General features: G+C 45.5%; 1 protein-coding gene across 11 annotated transcripts in view; it reads right to left on the bottom strand.

The window, feature by feature from the left end:
- Positions 1-12,218, bottom strand: part of DMXL2 (Dmx like 2) — a 431,281-nt gene that overhangs the window by 59,063 nt on the left and 360,000 nt on the right. For all 11 annotated transcript variants that reach the window (XM_083475457.1, XM_083475461.1, XM_083475454.1 and 8 more), the window contains 8 exons: positions 11,023-11,201; positions 8,904-9,093; positions 7,861-8,035; positions 5,177-5,419; positions 2,917-3,194; positions 2,018-2,711; positions 1,068-1,189; positions 91-180 (listed from right to left, as the gene is read on the bottom strand). In XM_083475457.1, coding sequence (XP_083331583.1) covers positions 91-180; positions 1,068-1,189; positions 2,018-2,711; positions 2,917-3,194; positions 5,177-5,419; positions 7,861-8,035; positions 8,904-9,093; positions 11,023-11,201 — 1,971 coding nt within the window. The remainder of the gene's footprint in view (positions 1-90; positions 181-1,067; positions 1,190-2,017; positions 2,712-2,916; positions 3,195-5,176; positions 5,420-7,860; positions 8,036-8,903; positions 9,094-11,022; positions 11,202-12,218) is intronic.

Here is a 12,218-nt window from a genome sequence, read left to right as displayed (position 1 = left end):
ACCATCTCCCCACTCCTAGTCTTTAATTAACAAACAAACAAGCACCAGGCATGGTTAAATGACCCATTAGAGGGTTAACTAATTTTTTACCTGGTCGGTTATAGCATCTAGTTCAATAATGCATCCTGGCCGAGCTGTTGATTGCTGGCTCACAATGTTAAAAACTTCACCGATGAGTTTCTGAAAGAGAAGGGAAGTTGGGAGAGTATTTGTATTTCGAGCTAATAGCTGCAGCTGAAGTTCCACTGGTACCAATAGCATCTGGGTGACAAATAGCCACTTTGTGCCGTGGACTCCAAGCCAGCATGGGGGTTTGGCTGACCTTGCTCTAGATCATCATGGTTTTAGTTTGCGTGTGGTCTGATGTTTAGAAAATAATGCAGCCGCTAGTATGAATTCTCACTCTCTTTGCAACCTGATCGTACAGATTGCACTCCCCCTTTAAGTTCTATCCTTAGCTTATGAATAAAGGTAACGGTAAAGGGACCCCTGACCATTAGGTCTGGGGTTGCAGAGCTCATCTCGTTTTACAGGCCGAAGGAGCTGGCATACAGCTTCTGGGTCATGTGGCCAGCATGACTGACCAGAGCAGCGCACGGAAACACCATTTACCTTCCCGCCGGAGCGGTACCTATTTATCTACTTGCACTTTGACGTGCTGTCAAACTGCTAGGTTGGCAGGAGTAGCTTATGAATAGCTGCCATCTAATCAGTACTTGTAATTTGACAGAAAGGTCACTGAGCAGGGACGGAGGTTACCAGCCAAAATAGTTGCCCAAGATGCCTCTGTTGTCCTCTTTGGGAAGCATATACAAAAGTTACAATACAATACATTTTCAATCAATATATCTGCCCCACAGACACCTCTGTGATGATGGTGGCATTAAAAAATCCTGTACATATATTTACAGGATAAGTGGGGAGGAGGTTCTTCTTTTTTAGCTCTTATTATATTATGTCTTTTGTGTTTCTGTACTGGAAACTGCCCTGTGATCTTAGAATGAAAGGCGGTATATAAATTTAATAAATGATAATAAAAATAAATAACAACAGCAACAACTTCTTACAGAGGATCCTGGGTCGCTCAGTTCATCCAAAAGTTTTCGTGCATCCACCACGGCTTGGTATAGCCTCAGGTTTTTGCCATCCGATGCCACGAAACAGGCACTCGCAGAATTGCAGTAGGTACCTAATTTAAAGGCAGGAGTCAGTTTTTGACATTTAATGTAAGCTATATGTTTTAGCAGTTATGGTTGGAGAGGCATTAAGCAGTTTCGTAATATTCCACCAATGCGACAAATTCCCTGTTTAGGGAAGTTTTTAATATTTAAAGCTGTATTGTTTTTAACACTTGATTGGGAGCTGCCCAGAGTGGCTGGGGAAACTCAACCAGATGGGCGGGGTATAAATAATAAATTATTATTATTATTATTATTATTATTATTATTATTATTATTATTATTATTATTAATTGTTAGTTCTGCCCAATTTTAGAAAGAGAAACTATTTGTGTTTTCCATGGTTGAGTTGCTGCAGTCTCGCAACTTCTAGCTGAGTTTGAAATAAGGCTGTTTTGCAGGAAGTGCTTGTCTACGCCCTTCCAACATTTAACAGATGAAAAGGGGGGAAACCGTATCCGTTGAAATTAACACATCTAAGTTAGCCCTGTCCATTGGTCAACCTGTGTAAAACTTAGCTGGATACAACCTGATGACTCAAAGCTCGCCTTGAAGGAGAGAGGCACAATCGCCACGCCACAGACCCATTTTCTGCACTAACTGCTTGCTATGCCGCTCAAACACCCAGGGAAATAAAACTTTCAACTAGAAGGGTTTACCTTTTCATATAACTTCCGAACTAAAATACAGAAGAGCATTCCCCCAAGGGGGGACTAAAATAAGAAGAAATATTTTTGGAAGTTGGGCAAAGTCATGGCTCATAAAGGTTATCTTCTTCTTTTTTAAAAAACAAAACCTGGCTTCTGTCAAGTTTTATTGTATACAGCAACAGCACTCACCGAGACAATAGCTAGGAATAAGAGTTGGGAGCCAGGCCACGTTGGAGAAGGCAGAGGTATGGAGAGAATTGATACGAGCCAATTCCGATACTCCACCCGTGTACGACAAAGGCCCAATGGGGTCCACGCGCCACAGAATCAGCTCGCTGTAGATGGCGTTTGGATCGTGGAATGTAAGCGTCGCTGCGTTCCTAAACTGCTGCCTGGAAGAACCTTTCAGGTGCCTCATGGGGTCCATCATTTTGTTCAAGCCATCAGAGTCCCAGGGCTGATCGGACTCCGGGGTCCGCAGGGTGTTGTGGTGGGAAGACGTCAACAGGAGCGGGAGCACCGAGTGGCAAGCGAGGTCGTTGAGATGAAAGCGGTGCCCGCAGTACCTAAACTTGTGGGTGACTGTGTGCACCGTCGTGAAAGCAGACTTGTCCGCAAAAGAAACCGCCCACTGGTTGAGCGAGCCGTCTATGTGCTTAGAAACCATCATGACTGTGGGCACCGTGATGTTTGCGTTGAAGCTGTCCTGGGAGCATCCCGGCCTCCATCCAGACAGGCTGTCAGAAATGCTAGTTCTCTTCTGGAGCACTGCCTCGCTGATTTCTTTTGCGGACGTAGTGCAGGCATACATCATGATGTTTTTGCTAAGGGAGCTGGCGTCGCCGGACGGAAACGCGACGGGGATCTGAGAAGAAAATGAAACCTAGAGGAAAGGGAAGGAAATAAGGCGAATGTGTTAAGGCAAATAGTAATATTTTTATAGGAAAAGTCCCAATTTCCCCCTGCCCCAAGTATATGGGGTACCTCGGTTGTCGAACGTAATCCGTTCCGGAAGACCATTCGACTTCCGAAACGTTCGGCAACCGAGGCGCAAAGGGCCACCTGCAGTTTCCATTGAAACACTATACCTGAACTTGCCGAAAGATCCCTGGATTATACTCGTCCAAATATTTCACGTGCCACACTAGAAAGGTGCCGTCTACGGGATGGATGGTAAAGAGCATGTCTGGGTTCTTGTTCCATTCCTTAAGGAGCAATTCAATTTTCCTATCTAACAAGACAGTGGGAAGCGGCATGGGCGAGGCAGCTGGTGAAAGGATTTTGGGGCTCCCTTCTCTTTCCCCATCTTCGTGTTCTGATGATCCCGTGCCAGTCCCCGTCTCAGACTCTCTATCTAGAGACAATTCTGGAATCAAAGGTAAAATACATGAAACAAAATACATTGGACCAGTTTGCACATCAAAGTATTTTCTTACCCTCCAAGATAAATATAACTCGTGTTTTATTTATATGTTAGACGGTCTACTGTGTATTTTAGACCAGGGTTTCCCAAACTTGTTTCCAGCTGTTGTTGGACTACAACATCCATCATGCCTAGTAGCAGGACCAGTGGTCAGGGATGACGGGAATTGTAGTCCCAAAAAATAGCTGGTTTGGGAAGCCCTGTTTTAGACTGCTTACTGTAAACCACTTAAATGATTTTTTTGCTGTAGTAATAAGCAGTATACAGTGGTACCTCGGGTTACATATGCTTCAGGTTACAGACGCTTCAGGTTACAGACTCCGCTAACCCAAAAATAGTACCTCGTGTTAAGAACTTTGCTTCAGGGTGAGAATAGAAATCGTACTCCGGTGGCGCGGCAGCAGCAGGAGGCCCCATTAGCTAAAGTGGTGTTTCAGGTTAAGAACAGTTTCAGATTAAGTACGGACCCCTGGAACGAATTAAGTACTTAACCTGAGGTACCACTGTACAAATAAAACAACTGTGTACAAACCAACAGTATGCGAATAAAAGAGGTGTAGGGAACCTGTGCCCTTCCAGATGCTGCTAGACTCCAGATGTCTTCTATGCCACTTGAAGACCTCTAGGTCATGAGCAACTAGAAGGTCTAATAAAAAGCAGCAACTGCAGTCAGCCCGGCCAACGGACAGGGATGATGGTAGCTGTCGTTCAACAGCAACCAGAGAGCCATAGGTTTCTCATCCCTGGTTTAAAAACAAGCCATGTTTTAGCGTGAAGAAGTAGCGGGCTTGTGCTTACTGCTCAGAAGTTCTCACAGCACTCCAAACCCGCTGCTGCCACAGGCAAAACAAAACAGAGCCTGGTTTGTTGTGTCATCTGAACCTGGGTTGATGGTTTGTTTCACCCAAACCATGAGTGGCAAGGCAAACCCTGCTGCTAGTCGCTGATACTGAGAAGAAGAAGAAGAAGGGGAGGAGGAGGAGTAGTTTGGATTTGATATCCTGCTTTATCACTACCCTAAGGCGTCTCAAAGCGGCTAACAATCTCCTTTCCCTTCCTCCCCCACAACAAACACTCTGTGAGGTGAGTGGGGCTGAGAGACTTCAGAGAAGTGTGACTAGCCCAAGGTCACCCAGCAGCTGCAGGTGAAGGAGCGGGGACGCGAACCTGGTTCACCAGATTATGAGTCCACCGCTCTTAACCACTGCACCACACTGGCTCTCCTGAGGTAGATGGGTCAGTGGCCTGACTCAGTATAAGACAGCTTCCGGTGCTCCTTGGCAACATTTTGTGGTCCCCTAGTTCCTTCCCTTACCAACTATGAGCTGGGGATAGTGAACAGTTGCAGAACGACCTGGTCTAGCTGCTCATGTGCTGCTACCTACAAATTAGGAAGTCTTTCTCTTTTAGAGGAAAATATTCTGTGTAGACTGTACCAAACTACCTTTCTGACAACGAAACAGCATGCATGAGGCACAGTACAGTGGAACCTAGGTTCTCGAAAGCTTTGGAACTCAAACATTTCGGCTCCCGAACGCCAAAAACCCAGAACTAAGTGTTCTGGTTTTCGAATGTTTTTCAGAAGCCGAACGTCCGATGCGGCTGTCGGTTACTGTGTCCGGGGCGCCTGCACCAATCAGAAGCCGCGACTTGGTTTTCGAACGTCGAACGGACTTCCAGAACGTATTAAGTTCGAGAACCAAAGTACCACTGTACATCATTTTGAAAGGAAGAAAAGAGTCTTTGTTACATCTCTTAAGTCATTTACAAGAATTGCTATAGGATGCTAACAGAAACATCCCACAAGTTGTGGTGATAACTACCAGTTTGGACAGTTTTAAAAGAGGATTGGACAAATTTACCCACCCCCATTCTAAATACTCATCAAATGCAGACATCAAGGAAAAGGAAGCCATGCTACTAACCGTGATCAAGTTTCATCAGCAAACCTCTCTCCCTCTCCCTCTCTCTCTCTTCCTCTCTTTCCTCCTCGTCAGCATCTTCTTCTGCTTGTTTCATCTGTTGATCTGTAAGCTCTCGTAGGTGTTGCATAAAAATTTCAGTCGAGGATGTAAAATGGAATTCTTTGTTATTTAGCCAATGAACCACAAAGCCTTCGTTTCCTTCATCCAAGTGAAAAGCCGTCTTGAGCAAAGCTGGCGGAATGTCTGGGGAAACAAAACCATTTTCCCTCAAAGGAAAGAAGTCTAAGATATTTAAGAGATGATTTATATTTCTGCAGGAAAGTGGTCTTGCATAAATGACTGTAAAGTTGAGGAATAGAAGATGTGTGCTATGTAAGATGGAACTAAACCATAGCATGGAGGGTCATTCAAGAACTGTGGGCTTGGCAACTCTCTCTCGGCTTCATTTTCAGTTTGCAATTCAATAGGTAAAAGGTAAAGGTAAAGGACCCCTGACAGTTAAATCCAGTCACAAACGACTATGGGGTTGCGGCGCTCATCTCGCTTTCCTGGCTGAGGGAGCCAACGTTTGTCCGCAGACAGTTTTTCTGGGTCATGTGGCCAGCATGATTAAGCCGCTTCTGGTGAAACCAGAGCAGTGCACAGAAACGCCGTTTACCTTCCCGCCAGAGTGGTACCTATTTATCTACTTGCACTTTGATGTGCTTTTGAACTGCTAGGTTGGCAGGAGCAGGGACCGAGCAACGGGAGCTCACCCCGTTGCGGGGATTCGAACCACCGACCTTCTGATCGGCAAGCCCTGGGCTCTGTGGTTTAGTCCACAGCGCCACCTGCGTCCCTTTTAATGTAATAGGTAAATATAGCTAGGTCTGGAGGGCAAATACAAGCCAGAGTTTGCCAGAAAACTATGTGATGGGGAGCCGAGGAAGCATGCAAGCCTCCCTCCAGAAGAATCAACTGAATAGCACAATATTTCAGGACCCATCCTACTCCTGTATTGTCATTTGTTTCAGCTGTTTTTAATTCTGGATTTTAAATTGTTGCAATCCACACCAGAACCAGCTGGCAAAGGACTGGTAATAATAATAATAATAATAATAATAATAATAATAATAATAATAATAATAATAATGTTAACACAGAAATAACTGCACAAAGGGTCCCTTAAATAAGCCGTGTTTCTAATGTGCACCACAGAAAGGAAATCCAAATATACATATGACAAAACATTTAGAACAGGCCAAGATAACATTTGTTAATGTGGGGGGAAAGTGCTTTCCAAGAAGTACAATTAACAATGTCACCATAAACACTGTTTTCTTTAAACATGCACAAGCTTCAGGCAAGGAGCCCAAAGCAAGGAAAACACACATCATCTTTCTTGGCATTTTCACACAGGACAATAGGGATGAAATAATTAATCTAATTCTTTCTAATCCCACTTTGCTCCATTTCCACATTTAATTTATATAACTTATTTTTAGCTCTCCTCAGCCAACCCTCAAACTTACAATCTAGCAGACACAACACATAAGGAAAACGAATATTTTTTTGGGGGGTGCGCACTTGTTACTTTAAGCTGAGAGCCACACATCAACTTTCAGGTAAGTGTGCTAAATGAAGGACAGATGAACTTCAAATCACACATTAGTCAAGCATGGGATAAATTCCAACTTGCACATTAGTTTAGGATAGCCTTTTCCAACCTGGTGAGCATCTCCAAGGCCAAGTTCCTGGATTCTATCCCTACACCACTCAGCATGGTCATGCTGGCTGGGGCTGAGGGGAGTTGAGAGTCCAACATGGGTAGGCAACCTAAGGCCTGGGGGCTGGATCCGGCCCAATCGCCTTCTCAATCCGGCCTGCGGACGGTCCGGGAATCAGCATGTTTTTACATGAGTAGAATGTGTCCTTTTATTTAAAATGCATCTCTGGGTTATTTGTGGGGCCTGCCTGGTGTTTTTACATGAGTCGAATGCGTGCTTTTATTTAAAATACATCTCTGGGTTATTTGTGGGGAATCAGAATTCATTATTTTCCCCAAAAAACATAGTCCAGCCCCGCACGAGGTCTGAGGGATAGTGGACTGACCCCCTGCTGAAAAAGTTTGCTGACCCCTGGTCCAATAGGTAAAAGGTAAAGGACCCCTGGACGGTTAAGTCCAGTCAAAGGTGACTATGGGGTTGCTGCGCTCAACTTGCTTTCAGGCTGAGGGATCCGGCATTTGTCCACAGACAGCTTTCTGGGTCATGTGGCCAGCATGACTAAACCACTTCTGGCGCAACGGAACATTGTGACGGAAACCAGAGTACACAGAAATACCATTTACCTTCCCACCACAGTGGTGCCTATTTGTCTACTTGCACTGGCATGCTTTCGAACTGCTAGGTTGGCAGGAGCTGGAACAGAGCAATGGGAGCTCACTCCGTCGCCGGGATTTGAACCACCAACCTTCTGATCGGCAAGCGCAAGAGGCTCAGTGGTTTAGACCACAGTGCCACCTGCGTCCAGAGAGTCCAATAACCTCTGGGCAGCTCCACACTGACAACGCCTAGTGAAGGCTGGCCTAGGAGGTGTAGATCAGGTGAGTTTGCATTAGAATTTGTAAATATTTGATTCCTCAAGGTCTCCCTAGGACAACCTGTGGACCAAGTTCCCAGGGAATGAATTGCTTCTCTTTTTACCTGTGTTCGGGTTGATGCTTGCAGTTATGTGGAAATGGCAGAGCGCGTTAGCGTGGTGGGAAATGTGCCGCTGAACCTCGTGTGTTCCCAGCTGATCAGGGAGATCCTCAGTGTGAGTGATCAGTACGGAGGACCTTCGCTGACCCTTTCGCATGTTTTTCAAGTGATGAATTGTCTGAAGCAAGAGAGAGAGGGCAGGGGTGAGAGGGAGAGGGTGAAAAAGAGAGAGAGAGAGAAAGAGAGAGAGAGCGCACATAAGGCTGGCCTATTATGAGGAGAACTCAACCATGGAAAACACAAATAGTTTCTCTTTCTAAAATTGAGCAGAACTAACAATTAATAATAATAATAATAATAATAATAATAATAATAATAATAATAATAATTTTTCATTTATCCCCTGCCCATGTGGCTGAGTTAAGACACATGGAATTCCCTGGAAATTCCTAGAAGGCACTCTTGTGAGGTCATAGCCTGTGCTTACCCTGGTGGAAAGGGTAACAATAGGAAGATAATTCTTATCACTTCCTCCCAGCTGGTTCTCATCATGCAACTACTGTATAGGAATTGAATGCAGGGTCTGTGTGTTCCTGAGCGCAGGCACCATCTTTGCTCTAAACCAGGGATGTCCAATTCCCAAAAGACTGCAATTTACTCCCGGGGGGAAAAAATCTACCCATTTGGGAGGGAGTTCAGATGTCTAGAGCTTTTTTTAGGGAGGCAGGTCAAAGCTGTTGATAAGGATCCCACGATCGACCACGAACATCTGGGGATCGACCTGTTGGACACCCCAATCTAAACAATGTACTTTGTAATTTAGAAGTATATGTTGCCTGATGTATTTCATTTTTTAAAAAATAATAATTTTAATTTGCTTTTCTGTTTTATCGTATCAGTGATGTATACTGTGTTACAGTCGAACACATGGTAATAAGAAAGAAAAAAAGGAAAAGTTAGCATAAATACAAAATATACGTATGTGAATTCTAACGCTCAAGGCATAAAAAGGAGACTTGGGAAACGGGCTGCTTAGCTCGCCATACCTCTAAAGCGTGCTGGATGTTGTCCTTGTGCCTTCCGGAACGGGAGAAGCTGCTGCTGCTGCTAATGCTGGAAGTGCTGGTCTCGCAAATCTGCTCCCCCAGAAGGCTGTCTTCGGGTAACAAGGTCTCTGCCCACAGCCGGCAAATGCCATCAAGGCAGGAAGTAAGCAGCACGTTGCAAACAGACCCCCTAAAGGCAATGCAAAAAGGGATATTGGCACTTGTAGCTTAAAAGGTTCATAGAACTGGGGGAAGTGCGGAGTGCAAGATGGGTGTTTGAAACAAGACATGGGGCCTGCAGCAAAAGGTTGCCGCGTAGCCCTCCCCTCCTAAAAGTTGCTCTACCCACCAACACTATTAAATCTACATTCCCTGGCTACTGAGCATGTGCAATCCTTATTGGACATGGGGCTGGTTTCTGGGTTCCCCTGAGTGTGCCATCACCTTTCTTGCTCCTTAGAGCAGTGGTAGGCAACCTAAGGCCCGGGGGCCGGATGCGGCCCAATCGCCTTCTCAATCTGGCCCAAGAACGGTCTGGAAATCAGTATATTTTTACATGAGGATGTTTCCTTTTATTTAAAATGCATCTCTGGGTTATTTGTGGGGCCTACCTGGTGTTTTTACATTAGTAGAATGTGTAAAGGTAAAGGGACCCCTGACCATTAGGTCCAGTCGTGACCGACCCTGGGGTTGTGGCGCTCATCTCACTTTACTGGCCAAGGGAGCTGGCGTACAGCTTCCAGGTCATGTGGCCAGCATGACTAAGCCGCTTCTGGCGAACCAGAGCAGCGCACAGAAATGCCATTTACCTTCCCGCCGGAGTGGTACCTATTTATCTACTTGCACTTTGACATGCTTTTGAACTGCTAGGTGGGCAGGAGCAGGGACTGAGCAACGGGAGCTCACCCCGTCGCGGGGATTCGAACCGCCAACCTTCTGATCGGCAAGTCCTAGGCTCTGTGGTTTAACCCAAAGTGCCACCCGCGTCCCTGTTGGTAGAATGTGTACTTTTTTAAAAAATGCATCTCTGGGTTATTTGTGGGGCATAGGAATTCATTCATTTCCCCCCCCCTCAAAATATAGTCCGGCCCGCCACATGGTCTGAGGGACAGTGGACCAGCCCACGGCTGAAAAAGGTTGCTGACCCCTGCTTTAGAGGCTCCAATCCTGTCAGCATTCATCAGCTGTGTTTGCTATTAGGAGTGATGCTTCAGAATAGCTTCCCAGTGTCCCAATCGTGCTTAGATCTAACCACCGATAAATGACTGCAAAAATGCAAAGAACAGTGGAGCTCATTTCACTCCTTTCTTCTCCCTTCCAGTCCAAACTACCACTCTCTACCCGCCCCCGCCCCCCCCCCCCGAAAAAAACAAAACCCAAGAACAGCAGCCAGTTCAGAGAAAGGTACTTCTAAAACTGATGGAACTTTTCAAAAGCAGTCTCTGGTGCTGCAGGAGGACCAGCCGTCAACAAATATACACTGCTTCAGTCTCTCTTACTTGTGAAGCATAAAAGTAAATTAAAAAAAAGTAAAATCGTGTGTTTTTTTAAATGCAACTGGGCTTCCACAAGTCCCTTGCATCTGGCTAAGGATGCAATCCTAGCATTCTTTCTCATAAGTAAACCTCAGCGAGCCAAGTGAGACTTATTTCTGAGTAAACATGAATAGGATCTGTAAGGAAGCTCATTGGGCCCTGGCCTGGGACTCTCTGCATTACCTGCCTAACCTTTCTATACAAGATATACAGTGGAACCTCGGTTTTCAAATGTAATCCATTCTGGAAGACCGTTCGACTTCCAAAACGTTCAAAAACCAAGGATCAATGGGCTGGCTGCAAAGTCAATGGGGGTGGGGGAGGAAAAACTCGCCTCGGAAGCCGTTCGACTTCTGGGACGTGTTCAAAAACGGAAGCAATTACTTCCAGGTTTTTGGCATTCGGGTTCCGAATTGTTTGGCTTCCAAGACGCTCGAAAACCGAGGTTCCACTGTAATTCCCTTGCATAGACTCCCTAATTTATAGCATGCAAACTGTAAAATTAATGTGTGACGGGTGCCTATGTTTTTGCACTCAGGTTTGAACCTGTTTTTAGAGGCGGGGAAGGAGGAGCGATTTCAAACCTGGGCATAAACTTGCTTGTGTTTCTCCACGAAAATCCCGTCACCGATCGGGGATGTGCCAGATACACAAAGGCGAAATGAACTGGTGTGGAGGTCCTTTTCTGTTCCTCACTCTCTTGGGGGAGAAGAGAGGATTTCCAACCAGTCATCGGATACCAGACTTTTAAGAGACAATCATCCTAGACAAACCAACACATAGCAAATTGACAGTGTGCGTGCATAATTACAGTTGTGTTTTTTAAAAAAAAAAAACAGCTGCAGGAAAACAGAAATTAGATTAGGGCTGTAGTGATGTGGGAGGAAGGAAGGCCCCTAGCTCAGTTGATGTTCTTGCATGTAGAAGGTCCCAGGTTCAGTTGCCAGGGTCTGCAGATAGGACTAGGAGAAACTTGCCTGAAACCATCAACAGATGCTTCCCATCTGTGTAGATATTGCTTCCTACATGGTGGGCACAGCTCAATGCTTCTCCCCCATAATTGAGATCCAACTCCAAAATGACAATTAGCCATACAGAAGAAACAAAATAGAAATAATATCACCAGTTCTGCCTTGGTTTTTCAGCAGACAAAATGGTCTTCTGAATACCATTCTTTGTGTTACTATTATCGTTAACTATTGAATATACCGTCTTTCCCCGAAAGTAAGACACCCCCCCAAAAAAAAATAAGACCTACTTCCAGTTTTGCCTCTCGCTGTAATGTAAGGCATCCCCCGAAAATAAGACCTCCTCGATAATAAGAGCTCCCCTGAATATGAGGCCTCCCCGGAATATAAGGCCGCCGAAGCTACCGTAAGGCGTCTGATTCCTCTGGACCGTAGCAGAGGGTGCCGCCGCGCAGCTCACTGATTGGACGCAGCGCAGCCGGAGCTGTTCAGGCAGTGCCAGGTCTCTTTAAATCAGAGAGCCCGTGCCATCGCCAGGGCAAGCTGCCGCCTGCTGCTCGCTCTGCCCTGGCGGAGTCTGGCTGACTCACAATTAGACAATAAATGTGTACCGTATTCTTCTTCATGGAAAAATAGGACATCCCCTGAAAATAAGACCTAGCGCATCTTTGGGAGCAAATATTAATATAAGACACTGTCTTATTTTGGGGAAAACAGGGTACTTTAACAAGTGAACTATCCGCAGTAGCGTGTTTGCCAATGTTGCACTTAAAAGGGTTTGGATAACTAATATAAGGTGATGAACACATTAA

Source organism: Podarcis liolepis (assembly GCF_965112155.1).
Source record: "Podarcis liolepis genome assembly, chromosome: 14".
Lineage (NCBI taxonomy): Eukaryota > Metazoa > Chordata > Lepidosauria > Squamata > Lacertidae > Podarcis > Podarcis liolepis.
This window is presented reverse-complemented; position numbering and strand designations above follow the sequence as displayed.